Raw genomic sequence first — 21,289 nt, forward strand, 5'->3', positions numbered from 1 at the left:
CTTAAGTGATTTTTGAGCGGACGTCAGAAATTACAAGTCCTGGCATCCCCAGGAATTTATGCACATATGTGAATTGAGAGCAGACTCCACATGCACAGCTCAACATTGTGCAATCTTTGGGTTGGGGATAAGTTCTCAGAGCACCTGCATGGGAAAAATGTCGTGAAAACCTGACCCAGGAGTGGGGTGCCAGAGCTTAGAGGAGTCCTTGGAGGGAAGAGGTAGAAATCACAGAGAGGTAAAAGGAATGCAGGGAGAAGGAATTCAGATCGTGGACAGGAAAAAACCCCAGAGAGAGAGAGAGAACCAGGGAAGGAGCCAACCGGAAGATACCACTGGGGAAAGGATCATAAAATGAGGTTCCAAGCAGTAGAGACGCTGTAATTGATAGGCTCCAAGTAGTGAGGGCTCAGATGAAGACCTGGAGAGCTGAAAAGGCAGTGGAAGGTCATTGACTCTGTGTTACTGACTGTTAGAGCAGTGTTGTTCTATTCAGTGTGGCTGAATAGCTGAAGTTGTATCTGTGAGTTGGTGCTGAAATGTAAACTCAGGAATCCAGTGGAAATGTAGTCTTGTAAAATGATATTGAAGCTCTGTGAGGTGAGAAGTTATTGAGGCAGTTTGAGTTGGAGAGACTTTTGGAGAATTCTGAGACTAGATCTTCGAAGTGAAGACTTAAGATTTGCAATCCACCATAAGGGAAATAGCTTTAATGAGATTGTGCAATCCACACTGAACACTGATGTTTGAATGGGTAGATGAGAAATCCATGGGATCTGTTTTAGTTGCATCTGCCATTTATTATGTAGTATAGTTTGTTCCACCTCACTTTGCCTGTTAATTCAACATGTACTTAATTTTGTTGCTGAATGTTTTACTCTTTTGACTGTGTGTGGTATTAATTTATTTTATATTCACAAACCATGGAATCTTGGGCTTTATTCTCTTAGCTAATATCCAGAATTATAAACTTTGTCTCCTCAAAAAAGTTACTTATCGCTAGCCAGTTTGTAATATTAATTTGGGAGTCCTGTCCAGAATGATAATAAAGGGGAAGGAGAATAAAAATAGAGAAGTCTTGCCACAACTGTACAGGGCATTGCTGAGACCACACCTCAAGTACTGTGCAGAGTTTTGATCTTCTTACTTAAGAATATACTTGCATTGGAAGCAGTTTAGGAAAGGTTCACAGGGCTGATATCTGGGATGGAAGAGTTGTCACATCAAGAAAAATTGAGCAAGCGTTTAGAAGAAGTAGAGGTAGTCTTATTGAAACATATATGATTCTGAGGGGGCGATGATGTAGAGAAGATGTTTTACTTCCTGGGAGAATTTAGAACTGGGGCACAGTTTTAAAGAGTTCTCCCATTTAAGAAGGAGATACGGAAGAATTTATTCTCTCTTTGGAATTCTCGCTTCCATTGGAGAGTGGAGACTGGGTTATTGAATATATTCAAGGTTGAACTCCACAGATTCTTGATTGACAAGGGAGTCAAAGGTTTTTAGGGGTAGACAGAAAGGAGAGGGATGTTATTGAATTATGGATAGACTCAATGGGATATCCCTGCTCCTATTTCTTATGATCTTATGACAATCTTGAATTTCCGTTATCTCTTTTATGTCTCACTTTTGCACCCTTGTAGTATCCCTTCTATTAATAGAGGCTAGAACTTTTTATTTATTATTGTCATACGTACTAATATAGTGAAAAGTATTGTTTCTTACGCACCATACAGATAAAGCATACCATTCTCGCAGTACACAGGGAAGGAAAGGAGACGGTGTAGAATATAGTGTTACAATCATAGCTAGGGTGTAGAGATCAACTTAAATAAGGTAGGTCCATTCAAATGTCAGATGGCAGTGGGGAAGAAGCTGTTCTTGAATCAGTTGGTACATGACCTCAGACTTTTGTATCCTTTTCCCAACTGATGAAGGTGAAAGAGAGAATGTCTGGGTGCATGAGGGCCTTGATTATGTTGGCTTCTTTGGCTGATTATGAAGTGCAGACAGATTCAATGGATGAGAGAACTGTGAATGCTCAAATGGTGACTAACTGAGGTTTGATATGTTAATATATATGTTAATATATATGTTAATATACTTTTCAGTTCTCAGTGTTCCTCAGGGATCAGAGCTGGGACCTTTGCTGTTTCTAATATATACAAATGATTTGGAGGAAAATGTAACTGGATTGATTAGTAAGTTTGTGGATAACACAAAGGTTGGTGGATTTGCAGATAGCGATGAGGACTATCAGAGGATACAGCAGGATATAGATCAGTTGGAGACTTGGGCAGTGAGATGGCAGATGGAGTTTAATCCAGACAAATGTGAAGTAATGCATTTTGGAAGATCTAATACAGTAAATGGCAGAACCCTTAGGGGTATTGATAGGCAAAGGGATCTGGGTGTACAGATACACACAGGTACTGAAAGTGGCAATGAAAGTGGAGAAGGAAGTCAAGAAGACATACGGCATGTTTGCCTTCATCGGCCGGGGTATTGAGTTTAAAAATTGGCAAATCATGTTGACGCTTTATAGAACCTTAGTGAGGCTGCACTTGGAATATTGTGTTCAATTCTGGTCGCCACACTACCAGAAGAATGTGGAGGCTTTGGAGAGGGTACAGAAAATATCTACCAGGATGCTGCCTCGTATAGAGGGCATTAGCTATGAGGAGGTTGGAGAAACTTGGTTTGTTCTCATGGGGGCAACGGAGGTTGAGGGGAGACCTGACCTGATAGAAGTCTACAAGATTATGAGAGGCATGGACAGAGTGGATTGTGAGAAGCTTTTTCCCAGGGTGGAAGAGTCAATTACTAGGGGGCATAGGTTTAAGGTGCGAGTGGCAAGTTTTAAAAGAGATGTACAAGGCATATCTTTTACACAGAAAGTGGTGGGTGCCTGGAACTCGATGTCGAGGTGGGTAGTGGAAGTGGATACGGTAGTGACAGTTAAAGGGCATCTTGACAAGTACATGAATGAGATGGGAATAGAGGGATATGGTCCCCAGAAGCATAGATTTTAGTTAAGTCAAGCAGCATGATCAGTGCAGGCTTGGACTGCCACAGGGCCTGTTCCTGTGCTGTAATTTTCTTTGTTCTATCTTTCCAGAAATACATCCAAATGTTTGGTTTGGCTTTTGTTAAGACCTTCCCAACTGGTGTCACTAACTTTCAGTGATTTGTGTACTTGTAAACAAGGATCTTTTTGCTTCTCTAACTCATTTAGCTTCTAAAGAAGACATATTGGGCTCAGAATGTTAACCTTGTGGACAGATTTTGCCAGGCCTGCAGAGCTGCTCCAGCATTTTCTCTTCTTATTTTCCAGATAACCTCCTTATTTTTCAAACCGAAATGTGATCTGTGCCACTGTGCAGGTTGTTCAATGTTATCATTCCGCTCATGCACGGTGTGGCGACAATAATAAACATCAGGTAACTGCTTAATTAAATTAATTATTAAATAAACATCAACAAGGTTTGTAAAAAGTGAAGAGGGAAAGAAAACCCTCACACACAAACCAAACCAAGCGGAGGGCGCGAGGGCAAGGCGGCCAACTGCCAACCGTTAGGGGGCACGCGACTCCTCGCTCGGGAGCCCGCAAGTCGAAGGGAGGGGGCGCGGCCCTGCGCGCTCGGGAGCCCGCTCGTCGAAGGGGGGGGAAGCGCGGCCCCGCGCGCTCGTCGAAAGGGGGGAAGCGCGGCGCCGCGCGCTCGGGAGCCCGCACGTCGAAGGGGGGGAGGCGCGGCCCCGCGCGTTCGGGAATCCGCACGCCCCGGTCTGGGGGAAGATGGTGGTCAGGATCAGGCCTCGGAAAGTCGCTCGGAGATACCGGGCGGCTGCCGCCGCTGCCGTCGCCATCTTGATCGTGCAGACCCTGGCGGTGTGGAGCTTCAGCGGCCTGGAGAGTGAGGAGGAGGTAAGGCCCGGGGGACAGGGGGAGGGGAGGAGGTAGTAAGGGGGATAGGAGGCGAGGAAAGGATGGTGGAGGGACATTGAGTCAATGTCTGAGGTGGGTAAGGAGAGAGAGGAGGAATGGAGGAAGGGGTTTGACTGAAGGAGGGGGAAATGAGTGAGGAGGAAAGGATGGAGGGGGGACATTGGGAGGGTGGGGAGACGGATGGAGGAGGGACAATGAGTTAATGTCTGAGGTGGGGAGCCGGAGGGAGGGACTTTGGAGAAGGGGGTTGACTGAGGGAGGGGGAGATGAGTGAGGAGGGAGGTGGAGGGGTGGGGAGTGTGAGGTGAGGGGGAGCAGAGACAGGGTGGCACAGCGGTACTGCCACTGAACTAACAAACCAGTCACCCAGGCTAATGATTTAGGCACCCAGGTTTGAATCCCACCATAGCAGATAGTGAAATTCAAATTCAATAAAAACCTGGCATTAAAAGTCTAATATTGTAGTGGAAAGCCATCTGGTTGAAAGATATGTGGGTTAGGTTGAGTGGCCATGCTAAATTGCCCCTTGGTATCAAGGGGACTCATGATGTGGAGATGCTGATGTTGGACCTGGTGTAAACACAAGGGGACTAACAGGTTAATTCATGGAGTCATGATGGGATGGTTGTCGGTGCAGGCTTGATGGGCTGAATGGTCTCCTTCTGCATTGTAGGGATTCAGTAATTCTCCTGTGTCCTGTGGGGAGGGAAAGACTCTCAATTTGGAGGCTGACTCTTAAATGGCCTGGCAAGCCACTCAGTTATATCCAACAAGTTAGAAAGGATGTAAAATCAGTATGTCTATGATAGTATAGGTGGGAGTGCCCACGGCACAATGCTTTTAGCCGTAGTAAATGCTTGAGGTTATGGGGATAGGGTGGGATTTGAGCATGGGTAAAATGTTCTTTCAGAGAGTTGGTGCAGACTTGATGGGCTGAATGGCTTCCTTCTGCACTGTTGGGAAGCTATGGAATCTATAGGTGGAAGTCCTATCTTCATATTGAAGATCGCCTTCATCGTGCTGTGTGGCACTATTACTGTGCCAAATGGGATAGATTTTGAATAGGTCTACCAGCCATGAGGCTGTTCAGGCTATCAGCAGCAGAATTGTACTAAACCATAATTTGTAACCTCATGGACTCACTACCATTACCACCAAACCAGGGGGTCAACTCTGGTTCAATGAATAGTGCAGGAAGGCATACCAGGAGCAAAACCAGGCGTACTTAAGAATGGGATGTCAGCCTGGTGAATCTACAACACAGGGCGCTTTGTGTGCAAAACAGCATAAGCAGCAAGTGGCAGAGCTAAATGATTTCTCAACCAACAGATTACATCTGAGTTCTGCAGTCTTGCCATATCTAGTCATGAATGTTGATGGATAATTATGTAACTAACTGGAGGAGGAGGCTCCACAAACCCCCAGCTTAAATGATGAAGTAGCCCAGCACATCAGTGAAAAAGATAGAGGATAAGGTGTGAGGGGTGGGGGGGGGGGAGGGAGGCAGGGGAACGGGAAAAGGAGCGAAAGTGGAGAGAGGGAGCGAGGTTGGAGAGCGGGAGGGAAGAGAGTGAGGGCAGTTGGGCAAGGGGGAGCGAGGGAGTCCAAAGGGAGGATGGCAAAAGGGGCAAAGAGCACGTAGGAAGGCAAAATGGAAAGGTAATGCAAGGGAAAGAGGATGGGGAGTGCCTGGCCGTGAGGGCGATGCAAGTAGGGCAGGTCTGGTGATGGTGGGAGCAAGGAAGATGCAGCCATATGCAAGGTGGGGAAGGCATATACAAAGCATCGTGGGTAAGGGCGTGATGGCAAGGGATGGGCAGTGCAACACAGCGTGTGGGAGGGGAAGCATTGGACTGCATGGGACAGGAGAGTGTGTGCACACAAAATATCGGGGGAGAGTGCAAGACTGACAGTGAGTTAGCGAGTGCAAGATGGGAGCATCAGGAAGAGATGGCAAAAATCTGATGGGCAGGAGAATAGAACAAGAAAGACTGAAACGAGAGAGGCAGATTGGAAGAGAGTGAGAAATTGAATGAAATGGAGGTTGGTTAGCAAAATTAAAACCACGTTTAATAATGACTACTGCAGTGGCCACCTGCCTGCTACAGACTATCCCCTGACTATCCCCCATCCCCCCATTATTCCTTCCCTAACGCCCCCTTACCCCTAACTTGCTCTCTTTCCCCAATAACCTCATGATGCGCTGAGTAAATGCCTCCTTTCCCTTGAAGGTCCCACCCCCACCCCCAACCCCCACCCTTCCCCCACCCCCATCCCCAGCCCCCACCCTTCCCCCTTCCCCCACCCCTCTTCCCCCACCCCCCAACCCCCACCCCTCTTCCCCCACCCCCCAACCCCCACCCCCCTTCCCCCACCCTTCCCCCACCCTTCCCCCACCCTTCCCCCTTCCCCCACCCTTCCCCCACCCTTCCCCCACCCTTCCCCCACCCTTCCCCCACCCTTCCCCCACCCTTCCCCCACCCTTCCCCCACCCTTCCCCCACCCTTCCCCCACCCTTCCCCCACCCTTCCCCCACCCCCAACCCGTCCCTTCCCCCACCCCCAACCCGTCCCTTCCCCCACCCCCCCACCCTTCCCCCTCTCCCACCCCCCCCCACCCTTCCCCCTCTCCCACCCTTCCCCCTCTCCCACCCTCCCACCCCCCCCCACCCTTCCCACTCTCCCACCCCCCCCACCCTTCCCACTCTCCCACCACCCCCCCACCCTTCCCCCTCTCCCACCCTTCCCACTCTCCCACCCCCCCCACCCTTCCCACTCTCCCACCACCCCCCCCACCCTTCCCCCTCTCCCACCCTTCCCCCTCTCCCACCCTTCCCCCTCTCCCACCCTTCCCACTCTCCCACCCCCCCCCACCCTTCCCACTCTCCCACCCCCCCCCCACCCTTCCCCCTCTCCCACCCCCTTCCCCCTCTCCCACCCCCTTCCCCCTCTCCCACCTCCCTCCCCCTCTCCCACCTCCCTCCCCCTCTCCCACCCCCCTCCCCCTCTCCCACCCCCCTCCCCCTCTCCCCACCCCCCTCCCCCTCTCCCACCCCCCTCCCCCTCTCCCACCCCCCTCCCCCTCCCCTCCCCCCCCGCCTTCCACACCCCTCCCCCCCCGCCTTCCACACCCCTCCCCCCCCCACCTTCCACACCCCTCCCCCCCCCGCCTTCCACACCCCTCCCCCCCCGCCTTCCACACCCCTCCCCCCCCGCCTTCCACACCCCTCCCCCCCCGCCTTCCACTCCCCTCCCCCCCCGCCTTCCACTCCCCTCCCCCCCCCGCCTTCCACTCCCCTCCCCCCCCCCGCCTTCCACTCCCCTCCCCCCCCGCCTTCCACTCCCCTCCCCCCCCCGCCTTCCACTCCCCTCCCCCCCCCGCCTTCCACTCCCCTCCCCCCCCGCCTTCCACTCCCCTCCCCCCCCCGCCTTCCACACCCCTCCCCCCCCGCCTTCTGTTGTTGTTGCTGCGCTGTGAAGGGAACTGACATTATGTACTGTTAAGAGTTTTTATGTTATTTGTCTTTTAAAATAAATAGATTAGCTTTCCTCCTGTGGTGCCACTTGAGGTAAGTTGGATGATGCACTGCTTCCTAACGACTGGAGAGTTAGACAACCATCAGTTATGGATTATTCTGCAGCTAAGGTGGAGCTGTGTTTAACGTGACGTCTTTCTAAAGTTGTATATAAGAGATCCTGAGGGCACTTTGAGGATAATTGCCATAGTTGAGGCTTTTTAAATTTCTGCCTCAAAGCCAGAAGAAACCAATATGAAATTACTGCATTTTTATATTTGCCACACTACATAAAGTCTGGTGGACGCAAAACTTTTCATATATGAAACTGGTATATGTTTCAGCCTTAGTAAATGTTGTGAACAATAGGTTGTGGATTCAACTCCCACTCTGATAATTTGATTGGCACTTTAGGGGGAGTGCTGCTGCATATTTAGTGAAAGATAGAAAGACTTCCACAATTTCACCATATTCCAAAACACTTCACAACTAAGAATGTAGTTTTTCAATTGTTGCTCTTCTAATGTAGGAAATGACAGCCATTTATGCACGGCAAGCTCCCACAAGCAGCAATCTGATAATGATCTGATCATCTCTTTTAGATGGTAGGTTAAGCCCTATCGGTGGATGTAAAAGGTACCATGACAATATTCAAAGATAAACGGCAAGGTTTTGGTTACCCATAAACACAAAACTTGCGTTTATGGGTATCCACAAAAACATAAACTTGTTGGGTGTATTTGTTGTTTGTAGAAACGTGCGTAGATGTGGGTGTGATGTTTGGTTACAAAACAATATTAATTGCACTTCGATAATGATTCATTAACTCTGAAGTGCTTTGGAATAAGCCTAAGGATGTGAAAAATACTGTAGAAATAAAAAACCTTTCTTCTTTTAGCTCTGTAGAAGAGTTCTGTTTGAAATGAAATGTAAATTGAAATGACTATTCTGTCACTTTCTCCCTGATGTTCTATAATCTCTTTCTCCCTGATGTTCTATAATCTTAGCCCATTTGGTTGTCATGCCTGTGTCAGCTCTGAAGGAACTATCCAATTAATCTGACTACTTTTGTTTTTATCATTGCCTTACGGATGTTTCCTTTTCATGTGTTGTTCAAGACTTTTTAAAATGTTCCTATGGAATGTGCTTCCACCATCCTTTCATAAGAACATAAGAAATAGGAGCAGGAGTAGGCCATCTAGCCCTTCGAGCTTGCCCTGCCGTTCAATAAGATCATGGCTGATCTGTCGTGGCTCAGTTCCACATTCCCGCCCTCTCCCCATAACCCTTAATCCCCTCTCTTATCAAAAACCCATCAACCTGCATCTTAAAAATATTTAGCGAGGTAGCCTCCACCACTTCAACGGGCAGAGAATTCCAGAGATTCACCACCCTTTGAGTGAAGAAGTTCCTCCTCATATCTGTTCCAAACCGCCCCCCCTTTATCTTGAGGCTGTGCCCCCTAGTCCTACTGTCCTTTCTGAGAGGGAAGAGTCTCTCCACCTCGATCCTATCCATCCCATTCATCATCATATACGTCTCAATGAGATCTCCCCTCATTCTTCTAAACTCTAACAAGTACAAGCCTAGTTTATTCAGCCTCTCCTCATAGCTCAACCCCCTCAACTCCGTCATCAGCCTAGTAAACCTCCTCTGCACTCCCTCCAAGGCCAAAATATCCTTGCGTAAGTACGGCGCCCAAAACTGCACACAGTACTCCAGCTGCAGCCTCACCAATGCCCTATACAGCCGCAGCAAGACCTCCCTACTTTTATATTCAATCCCCCTCGTTATGAAGGCCAGCATCCCATTCGCCTTCCTGACCACCTGCTGCACCTGCAAGCTGGGTTTTTGCGACTCATGCACAAGCACCCCGAGGTCCCTCTGCACCGTCGCCTGCTGCAGTTTTTTGCCACGTAAGTAATAATCCTCCCTACCATTATTCCTACCAAAGTGGACCACCTTGCACTTGCCAACATTAAATTCCATTTGCCAGTTCCTGGCCCATTCGCCCAGCCTATCTAGATCCTTCTGCAGACTCTCCACACCCTCCGCACAATTTGCCGTTCCACCAATCTTGGTGTCATCAGCAAATTTCGACACCATACACTCGGTTCCCTCCTCCAGATCATCTATATAAATAGTAAAAAGCTGAGGCCCCAGCACCGACCCCTGGGGCACTCCACTAGTCACCATCCGCCAATCCGAATAGCACCCATTGACCCCCACTCTCTGCCTCCTATTTGACAACCAATCCTCTATCCATGCTAACACCCTACCCCCAACTCCATGTCCCCTGACCTTCTGCAATAACCTCTTGTGAGGTACCTTGTCAAACACCTTCTGAAAATCAAGAAAGACCACATCCACCAGCTCTCCTCTATCCACTGCCCTAGACACATCCTCATAGAACTCCAGTAAATTTGTCAGACACGACTTCCCTTTAATGAAACCGTGCTGTGTCTGCTCTATCAAGCAATTCCCCTCAAGATGCCTCGCTATTTCCTCCTTGATGACGGATTCTAACATTTTACCCACAACAGACTTTAAACTAACCGGCCTATAATTCCCTGCCTTTTGCCTGGCACCCTTCTTAAACAACGGCGTAACATTAGCCATTTTCCAATCTTCCGGCACTTCCCCAGAATCCAGCGACGTCTGGAAAATAACCACCAAGGCATCCACTATCACCTCCGCCATTTCTTTCAGAACCCTCGGATGCATTCCATCCGGTCCTGGCGACTTGTCCACAATCAGCCCCCTCCAGTCTGTCGAGCACCGCCTCTCTAGTAACAGTAATGTCATTGAGACCCTCCAGTCCTACCACCTTTCCATCTCTAACACCCAGCAAATTATTCACGTCCTCCTCTGTGAAGACAGAAACAAAAAAGTTATTCAAGACCTCAGCCATATCCCCATCCCCTACCACTAAGTCCCCCTTCTCATCCCCTAAGGGACCAACGTTCACCCTAGCCAGCCTCTTCCTCTTTATATATTTATAAAAACTCTTGCTATCCTTTTTTATATTAAGCGCTAGCCCAGCTTCATAGTTTCTCCTACCCTTCTTTATCAACTTCTTTGTCAATCTTTGTTGACATTTAAACCTCTCCCAATCCTCTTCTCGCCCACTACTCTTAGCTACTCTAAACGCCTCCGCTTTTAACTTAACAATTTCCTTCACCTCCTTCGTTATCCACGGCTTATTACCTCTCCTCCTACTGTCCTTTTTGACCATCGGAATAAATTTCTGCTGAGCACCAAGAAAGATCTCCTCAAAGATCCTCCACTGCTCCTCAGCAGACCTACCTTCCAACGCGCTCCCCCAGTACACATTCGCCAATTCTTCTCTCATCCTACCGTATTCCCCTCTGTTCAAACAAAGGACGCGTGTCCGGGAACCCACTTTCTCCTCCTCCATCTGCACCAGAAACTCCACCATACAATGATCACTCTCCCCAAGAGGATCCTTCACCGCAAGGTCCCTAATTCTACCCGCCTCATTACATAACACCAGATCCAAGATAGCTCGCTCCCTCCTCAGATACCATGTTCCAAATCCTGATAATTTGTGATGTAAATTTCTCCTCATTCCCTGTGTCTACGGTTTGTCCGCTGATGATTTTTTTCCTCTGGTTACCATTCTGTAATTATTTACTAATTATTTGCCCTGACAACACCCTTGGTAGCTATTGTGTATCTTTTCATAGGATGTAGGTGTCGCTGGCAAGACCACCATTTATTGCCCATCCTTAATTTACTTGATCTGAATGGCTTGCTTGACCATTTCAGAGGGCAGCCACATTGATGTACGTCTGGAGTCACATGTAGGTCAGATTGAGTAAGGATGGGAGATTTCCTTCCCTCAAGGTCATCGTGAACCAGATGGGTTTTACAACAATCAGTGTAGCTATTATGATCACCATTACTGAAACTAGCTTTATAGTGCTGATTTATTAACTGAAGTTAAATTTCACCAGTTGCCATGGTAGCATTTCAACTCATGCCCCTCAGAGTATTAGCCTGGGCCACTGGACAACGAGTTCAGTGACATTATCACTACCATCTCCCCTGCAATATCAATATCTCTGGATTTCTTTGAAGGGAAAGCTTGTTGTTCTCACCTGGCTCATGACAATACTTGAGGTCAGTCCTGAGCTTACACCACACGATGGATCTAGATTGACAACAACAAAACTATGATTTAGGTTTGTCACTGTCCCTTTTTAAATGAAAGTGGCCAAGTCTGAAGTATTTGTGTGATTTCTTGAAATGGCATTACTAAATCAGCAACAGAGACGCTGAGGAGGGATTACTGAATGACACTATGAGGGAGCTGGATTAGAGATAGTTAATGGCATGGAGTTGGTGGTGGTGGGAGAATTGTTAAGTAATTGTGAGGGAACTGGTTTGAATCAGTAGCAATACAGTCAGTAACATGGCGCTGGGGGAGAGAGCACACTTACATAGTGACAGTGTGAGGAAGCCAGCTTAATGTCAGTATGGAAATAGTCAGTAATACAGGGCCTTGGGAGCAGAGGAGTTACTGAGTTACATGGTGAGAGAGTTGGATTAACACCATCCACACGACCATTTTCACACAATGTTGCTTCAGCGATTGTGATGTATACAGTACAATGTGTTTAGTTTTCACCGGCTCTGACTCAGGCAAACGCCATTGATGATTTTGTCCTTGGTAACTTGGGGGAAAAAAAACTTGAAAATGTCAGTTACTATGTGCCTTGTCACAACATTCAACTTTTGCACTAGAATATTTCCTGAGGGTCAGCTAATCATGCCTGTCACCAGATCATTTGTCCCCTATAATCTATCCAGGCTATTTTTACTGCCATGCTTTCCATCCTACATACTCCATAAACTTAATGAATCCAAACATCTGCTGCCTATGTCCTAACTGAGGCCAAGGCCCTGTGCTTTCTCACCCACATTGTTTCAATGAGAAACAATGTGCTTTTTGCAAAATTCTCATCCTTGTGTTCACATTCCTCCAAGGTTTCGTTCCTCTCTCTTTCTGTAACCTCGTCCATTCCGACGTTCCCTTGTCATGTTTCTGTCAACAATTTTGATTATTCCAACATTGGTTGCTCTGCTTTCACACATATACTTTGTGTTCTTTCCTTAATACTTTTCTATTTTCCACATTCCAATTTTAACACACCCCTTAAACCCAATTCTTCAAGCAAGCTTTCAGTTACCAATCACAGTGTCAACAAGAGAAGTCAGAGAGAGAACAGCAAGTGAGATGGAAAGAGAGAGCAGCTGCTCAAGCTAACTTAAGGCACCACCCCCACTGGCCAACAACTGGTGTCCTCGTTGGGAGAGTGTGTAGGGCCAATCACAATATGGAGCGTCATGGTGGCACAGTGGTTAGCATTGCTGCCTCACAGCAGCAGGGACCCAGGTTCAATTCTGGCCTTGGGTCACTGTCTTTGTGGAGTTTGCACATTCTCCCTGTGTTTATGTGGGTTTCCCCTTGGTGCTCCGGTTTTCTCCCACAGTCCAAAGATGTGCAGGTTAGATTGATTGGCCATGCTAAATTGCCACTAGTGTTGGGGATTAGCAGGGCATGGGAATAGGGCCTCGGTGGGATTGTGGTTGGTGCAAACTCAGTGGGCCGAATGACCTGTCCTGCATTGTGGGGATTCTTTGATCTCCTTTAGCCCTGATTTTTGTCAGATTATGCCCTTTTGAATTATCTTTGGACTTTTTAATGCACCCAGTGATACTGTACACCAGCATTATATGGTGACAGGTTGATACCCACTAGTATTGTACCTGTGTTATACAGTTACATATTGTACCCAGCAATACTGTACTCCAATGTTTTACACTGACAGACCTGTACCTGCCAGTACTGACCCCCCCCCCCCCCCCCCCCCCACCCCCCCGCATGTTCTAGAGGGACAGACCTGTTCCCACCACTACTTTGCCCCAATGTTATACAGTGACAGTCTGATAGCATACTGTCTACACTGTATAATATTCCAGTACTATAACCCAGTGTAGACCTGCACCCATCAGCTTTGTACCCTCATGTTATACAGTGATGGACCATGTATCCACCAGTGCTGAATTCCAGTGTTATATGGTGACAGATCTGTATCCACCAGAACTAGCTGTTGGCAATCTCTCATCCTGAGAATCTTCCTTTCTTGTGGATGGCTGGGTGAAAGTGATTTCTCATTGTTGCCTATGTGTTCACAAATGACTTATGAGCTCTATCTTAGCCCTACATTCTCTCCCACGGTGAGGACATCAGCTGTTGGCCAATGGAGGTGGTAGCAGAAGTTAGCTTGAGCAGTTTTTCTCTCTGTCAGTCTCACTTGCTGTTCTCTCACTGGCTTCTCTTGCTGATTGAAAGGTCTTGACGTACTTCTGATGACAGACTTGTGAGCAAAGTGATAATTCATGGAATAAAAGACAGTTACAACATGGATACGAAATTGGCTCAACGATAGGTAGCAGTAGTGGTGAATGTGTTGTTTTGCACATTGAAAGGAAGTTTATAGTAGAATTCCTGCTCTTGATGTATATTAATGACCTAGACTTTGTTATACATGGCATCATTTCAAAATTTGCAGTGACACAAAACTTGGAAGTATTGTGAATTGTGAGGAGGATAGGTTGATGGAATGAGTGGAAAAGTGGCAGATGCAATTCAGTGCAGAGCGAGGTAGTTAAGTTTGGTAGGAAATGTTACAACAAGTGATTGCAATGGAAGAATCAATACAAACTGGTCTTTTTGATTCAAGCTGGTTTATGGTAAGACACTTCCTCAGTGCTACTAACTTAAAAGAAGCTCTTCCCCGAAGGAATTCCAGCTATCTCTATTTATAAGACTATCAATGTCACATGTTTAACTAGCAATTCCATTAACAATATAATTGCCATACACTATGTTTAAAGTACATTGGTAGGAAGAATGAGTAGAGACAGTATAAAATAAGGATACAGGAGCATAAAGACCTAGATGTATACTTGCTGTGTAAATTATTGGCAGGGCAGATTGAGAGAACAGGAGGGGCATAAAGCACGAGAGAACAGGAGGGGCATAAAGCACAAGAGAACAGAAGTTATTATAAACCTGGGTAAAACAGTCATTCAGGCTCAACTGGGGTATTGCACCCAATTTTGGACACCATAATTTAGGAAGGAAGTGAAGGCAGTAGATGGTGATTTAGGGCAATGGTTCCATATATGACAAACTTGAGTTGTGTAGAACCATTGGAGAAATTGGAGCTAGTCTCCTTGGCAAGGCAAAGGTCGAGAGAACATTTGATAGAGGTATTCAAAATCGTGAGTGGCCTGGACAGATTAAATAGAGAAAAACTGTTCCCATTAGTGGAATAATCGAGAACCAGATGGCACTGATCTATGGTGATTTACAAAAGAGCAAATGGTGTTTTTTTTTCAACAGTGGTTAGGATCTGGAATGCACTGCCTAAGAGTGAGGTAGAGGCAGACTCAGTCCCATGGCTTTTAAAAGGGATTTGGACCATTCTCTGAAGAGAAAAAATTTGCAGGCATACAAGGATGAGGTGGGACAGTGACACTAAGCAAAATGCTCTTGCAACAAGTCAGTATAGACATGACAGGCCAAATAGCCTAAGTTGTAACCATTTTCTGATTTTGTGTTTTTTGATGAAGATTAGCCATTTTGGTCATGATTGGCCATCTGCTCCTTGTCTGTTGCTATTAAGAGAACAGAATTCATGTCTCCTGCATGACAGTTTTCAAATAACAGTAAATGCAATGGCTTCACCATAGATTCCTTCCCCATTAAAGTAGACATCAAACAGGGTTATGTCAGTGTGCAAGCACTATTCCCAATCACTACAATGTACCACTGATAAGTTTTCCTCCGTGTGATAATAATTTATACCATTGATGGTAAATTCTTCAAACTGAACCAGTTGAATGCTGCAGTCAAATAGGAGGACAAAAGAATAAACTTGAGCATCCTTTAAGAAATGCATCTCTCTTGATAGAGGTCGTAATCCAGCATCAAATGAGATGGATGGATTATATTGTCAAAGTGCTCAATTCAAAACTCCTCAAACAAGGAGTCTACACAGAGCTACACCAGAGCACCAATAAACTCAGGGACCAAATAAACCAAGGACAAGGACAGACTTGTGTTCACCAGGCTTATATTCACCAATTGCGTCCCCAAATGCCATAGAATTACAGACTTGTATCCATCAGTTCCTTCCCAAGTGACATATCTGTCACCACCAGTACAGTACTTCACTGTTATACAGTGACAGTTCTGACCATGCATGTCATCCTCCAGTGTTACACAGTGACAGAACTGTACTCACCAGAATAATTCCCAGTGTTACAACGGCAGATCTCTACGCAGTGGTGATGTACCCCACTTATACAATGACAGACCTATACCCATCAATGCTGTGCCCCAGTTTTGTTCTTAAAATTCTCTCGCTGCACAGCCCAAGTTTGGCAGGCATAATCCATAACCTCTGTTGTTTGTTTGTTATAGTTCAAGTGCACAGAACGTAAAATTTGCCATCTATTCATTATCTTTTCCTAAATTCCCTTACTGGCAATATCCACTGAGCATGTCATCTGCTGAGGAAGCCTCCCTTATGCTTGTAATTGATTCATACGAACTCACAAGATGTTTGGCTCAGCCTCAATTTCACACATGGATGTGTGGCAGGTTTTTTTCAGTATCAGAACAGTTTTCCTTTCTTCAGGAGTACATAGTTTGCAATAATCTTTTGTGATTACAATGTCAGATTGATCTTTTCCTGGCTAAGTCTTAATCAAGGCAATGTGCATTATGCTTCAAGGAAAGACAGCACCACTGGTATGCAAAGGGTGCATGTGACAAGTTTTGATTAGATGTGTAGGCATACTCCATTCCCTTCACTGCCAATGTGAATTTAAAATAAATAAATGATATATTCGACAAAATTATACCTTTGAATTTTGAAACCATTTGCTATTGAGTGGCATTTAATTAACGTAAAATTATTTAGAATGGCACAGTAACAGGTCATTTAACCCAACAAATCTGTTCTAGTGTTCATACTCACATGAACCTCCTCCCATTCCTCTTCAATTAACTAAACCACTTATCTTTCTGTTCCTTTCTCCCTTCTGTTTATCTAGCTTCCACTTAAAATCCATTTGTGCTTTTGCATTAACTGATCTTTTTGTAGCAGGGCCCACATCCTCACCACTCATGGTAAAGATTTTCCTTCTGAATTCCCTATTTATCAGTGATTGGCGGATATTTATGATCTCCAGTTTTGGCCTTTGCACAAGTGGAAATATCTTCACTACCTTTACCTTGTCAAACTCTTTCACAGTTTTAAAGACCTCTGTCACTTTAGTTTTTGTCTTCCCTTCACTAGAGTAAAGTGTCCCACCCTATTCAAACTTTTCTCTCTATCATTTCTGGTATCACCTGTTTAAAATATTTTGTACCTTCTCCTATGTCCCTATATCCTTTCTACAATTTGAGAACAGAGTTGTTCACAATACTTCACAATTGTGGTTTAATCAATGTTCTGTATGAGATTGAAAAAAATCTCACAATACCAGCTTAAAGTCGAACAAGTTTATTTGTAGCAAACGCCCCAAGCTTTCAGAACATGTTGTTCCTTTGTCAGGTGGGTGGGAGTTCTGATGACAAACAGGGCACAAAGACACAAACTCAATTTACGTGCATAATAGATTGAAATGTGAGCCTTTACAGCTAATCAATTCTTAAAGGTACAGACAGTGTGAGTGGAGAGAGGTTTAAGCACAGGTTAAAAGGATGTGTATTGTTTCCAGACAGGAAAGTTGGTGAGATTTTGCAAGTCCAGGCAAGTTATGGGGGTTACAGATAGTGTGACATGAACCCAAGATCCCGGCTGAGGCTGTCCTCGTGTGGAACTTGGTTATCAGTCTCTGTTCGGTGACTCTGCACTGTCGTGTGTCACAAAGGCTGCCGTGGAGAACGCTTACCCGAAGATCAGAGGCCGAATGCCCATGACTGCTGAAGTGTTCCCCAACAGGAAGAGAACAGTCTTGCCTGGTGATTGTCGCGGGGTGTTCATTCATCCATTGTCGTAGCGTTTGCATGGTTTCCCCAGTGTATCAAGCCTCGGGGCATCCTTTCCTGCAGTGTATCAGGTAGACAGCGTTGGCCGAATTGCAAGAGTATGCAAGACCATGCAGACGTTACAACAACAGATGATTGAACACCACTCATCAATCACCAGGCAAGACTGTCCTCTTCCTGTTGGGGAACACTTTAGCGGTCACGGGCATTCTGATCTTCGGGTAAGCATTCTCCAAGGTGGCCTTCATGACGCATGACAGTGCAGAGTTGTGAGCAGAGACTGATAGCCAAGTTCCACACTAAATGAGGACGGCCTCAATCGGGATCTTGGGTTCATGTCACACTATCTGTAACCCCCAAACTTGCCTGGACTTGCAAAATCTCACTAACTTTCCTGTCCGGAAACAATACACATCCTTTTAACCTGTGCTTAAACCACTCTCCGGTCACACTGTCTGTACCTTTAAGAATTGATTAGCTGTAAAGACTCTCATTCCAATCATTGTGCATGTATATTGAGTTTGTGTCTTTGTGCCCTGTTTGTGATTAAAACTCCCACCCACCTGACAGAGGAACAACGTGTTCTGAAAGCTTGGGGTGTTTACTACAAATAAACTTGTTTGACTTTAAGCTGGTGTTGTGAGATTTCTTTCTGTTTTACCCCGGTCCAATGCTGGCGTCTCCACATCCTCATTCAACTCATTGTGTTCCTATGTTTGAAAAAGAAAAATTAATAAACTAGCTGCCCATTCTTCGCTCACTTTCCAAATTCTGGTCAGTGGCCTTGCCATTTTTTTTAAATTGGTTACTCCAGGGTTTATGCATTCAACTGATATGAGAAAGGAAAGGGTGATGAGAGAAGCAGAATGTGTTTTTAGAGAGGGTAAGGCCAGGGGAGAGGAGGGTGAGTGTGGCTAGAAAGAGAGAGCAGAGATTGGCAATAAAGTCTCCTGATCAGTTTGATCATGGTGAGTCAGAGGTGGACAATGATTCGTACAGACGTGTGCAGGGATGAGAGGCAAAGCAGCAATGATCTTTTGGGCTCAGATTTTGTAGGTCTCCTTTGGAGGAGAGTGGTTAAAACAGCTGGAATTGAAACTATTCTTTGTTTTACATGGATACCTATCTGTTTATGGTTTCAAGGCAATCTGATAAATGATCATGTTTTAGAATGTAGAAATACATTAAAAGAAAACAAATATTCTTAAGGGATCACCATCCAGGGCATAGAATGATATGTCTGTTGGTGTAAGTAAATTTTTGTACGCCATGATAAATCATTAGGATTTCCAACAGTATCAATCTCACTTTGGCAATGGATAGAATTTAAGTTTGATTAATAGATACAATATAAAGCTAGTCTCAGTAAAAGTGATCGTGAAACTATCATCAATTGTTGTAAAAACCCATCTGATTCTCTAATGTACTTAAGGAAAGAAATCTGCCATTGTCCTTACCTGGTCAGGCCTATATGTGATTCCATATGGTTGACACTTAACCGTCCCCCAAAATAATGTAACAAGCCACTCCATTCAAGGCAGTTATGGATGAGCAGCAAATACTGGTTTTACCAGTGATGCCCGCATCCAATGACAGGATTAAGGAAGATTGTCATCCCTTGTGGGAGAGACCAGACAAGGGGACATTGAGAATAAGGGATCTCCCATGTAAGATGTAAATGGGAAGTTTTTTCCTGAGGTTCATGACTCTGGAACTTTTTTTCCCAGAGAGTGGTGGAGGCTTGGTTATTAAATATTTTTAAGGCAGATGCACTTGACTCATAAGAACATAAGAACATAAGAAATAGGAGCAGGAGTAGGCCATCCAGCCCTTCGAGCCTGCCCCGCCATTCAATAAGATCATGGCTGATCTGTCGTGGCTCAGTTCCACTTTCCCGCCCTCTCCCCATAACCCTTAATCCCCTCTCTCATCAAGAACCCATCAACCCGCTTCTTAAAAATATTTAGCGAGGCAGCCTCCACCACTTCAACGGGCAGAGAATTCCAGAGATTCACCAGCCTTTGAGTGAAGAAGCTCCTCCTCAACTCCGTTCTAAACCGCCTCCCCTTTATCTTGAGGCTGTGCCCCCTAGTCCTCCTGTCTTTTTTGAGTGGGAAGAGTCTCTCCACCTCTATCCTATCCATCCCATTCATCATCTTATACGTCTCAATGAGATCTCCCCTCATTCTTCTAAACTCTAACGAGTACAAGCCTAGTTTATTCAGCCTCTCCTCATAGCTCAACCCCCTCAACTCCGGTATCAGCCTAGTAAACCTCCTCTGCACTCCCTCCAAGGCCAAAATATCCTTGCGCAGGTGCGGCGCCCAAAACTGCACACAGTACTCCAGCTGCGGCCTCACCAATGCCCTATACAGCTGCAGCAAGACCTCCCTACTTTTATATTCAATCCCCCTCGCTATGAAGGCCAGCATCCCATTCGCCTTCCTGACCACCTGCTGCACCTGCAAGCTGGGTTTTTGCGACTCATGCACAAGGACCCCGAGGTCCCTCTGCACCGTCGCCTGCTGCAGTTTTTCGCCCTGTAAGTAATAATCCTTCCTACCATTCTTCCTACCAAAGTGGACCACCTCACACTTGCCAACATTAAATTCCATTTGCCATTTCCTGGCCCATTCGCCCAGCCTATCTAGATCCTTCTGCAGACTCTCCACACCCTCCGCACAATTTGCCTTTCCCCCAATCTTGGTGTCATCAGCAAATATCGACACCCTACACTCGGTTCCCTCCTCCAGATCATCTATATAAATGGTAAATAGCTGAGGCCCCAGCACCGACCCCTGGGGCACCCCACTAGTCACCAACCGCCAATCCGAATAGCACCCATTCACCCCCACTCTCTGCCTCCTATTTGACAACCAATCCTCTATCCACGCTAACACCCTACCCCCAACTCCATGTCCCCTGCCCTTCTGCAATAACCTCTTGTGAGGTACCTTGTCAAACGCCTTCTGAAAATCCAGAAAGACCACATCCACCGGCTCTCCTCTATCCACCGCCCTAGACACATCCTCATAGAACTCCAGTAAATTTATCAGACAGGACTTCCCTTTAATGAAACCGTGTTGCGTCTGTCCTATCAAGCAATTCCCTTCAAGATGCCTCGCAATTTCCTCCTTAATGACGGATTCTAACATTTTACCCACAACAGACGTTAAACTAACCGGCCTATAATTCCCCGCCTTTTGCCTGGCACCCTTCTTAAACAACGGTGTAACATTAGCCGTTTTCCAATCTTCCGGCACTTCCCTGGAATCCAGCGACGTCTGGAAAATAACCACCTTAAGGGTATCAAGGATTCATAATGTATCGGAGTTGGGCAGGAATGTGGCCATAATCAGATCAGCCATGTTTTTATTCAATGGTGGTTCCGAATGGCCACCGCCGCCTCTTAAATTGTATATTTGTGTGTAAATTAGGTTTCGTTTGTATTCCTTGGATTTTTTTTCTTTCATGGGATGTTGGCATCACTAGCAAAGCCAGCATTTGCTGTCCATCCCTAATTGTCCTTGAATGGAGTGGCTTGCTAGGCCATTTCAAAGGGCCTTTAAGAGTCAACTGCATTGCTATGGATCTGCAGTTGCATGCAAGTTTCATCAGATTTGCTTTTTAAAGGACATTTGGACATTGGTGAACCAGATGGGTTTTTACAACAATTAATGATATTTTTATGGTCACCATTACTAAGACCAACTTTCAATTTCAAATTTATTAATTG

The 21,289-nt window shown here is 45.9% G+C and overlaps 1 protein-coding gene across 2 annotated transcripts in view; it reads left to right on the top strand.

Moving 5' to 3' along the window:
* Positions 1-3,757: 3,757 nt before the first annotated feature.
* xylt2 (xylosyltransferase II) overlaps positions 3,758-21,289 on the top strand; it is a 76,879-nt gene continuing 59,347 nt past the window's right edge. The window contains exon 1 of one of the 2 annotated variants that reach the window (XM_080208951.1): positions 3,758-3,925. In XM_080208951.1, the coding sequence (XP_080065077.1) occupies positions 3,797-3,925 (129 nt within the window). In that variant the 5' untranslated portion in view covers positions 3,758-3,796. Of the gene's footprint in view, positions 3,926-7,996; positions 8,066-21,289 lie in introns of those variants that run through there. The other variant, XM_080208952.1, reaches the window with a different exon arrangement.

Source organism: Carcharhinus amblyrhynchos, chromosome 21 (genome assembly GCF_965287045.1).
Source record: "Carcharhinus amblyrhynchos chromosome 21, sCarAmb.v2.hapA, whole genome shotgun sequence".
Classification (NCBI taxonomy): Eukaryota; Metazoa; Chordata; class Chondrichthyes; order Carcharhiniformes; family Carcharhinidae; genus Carcharhinus; species Carcharhinus amblyrhynchos.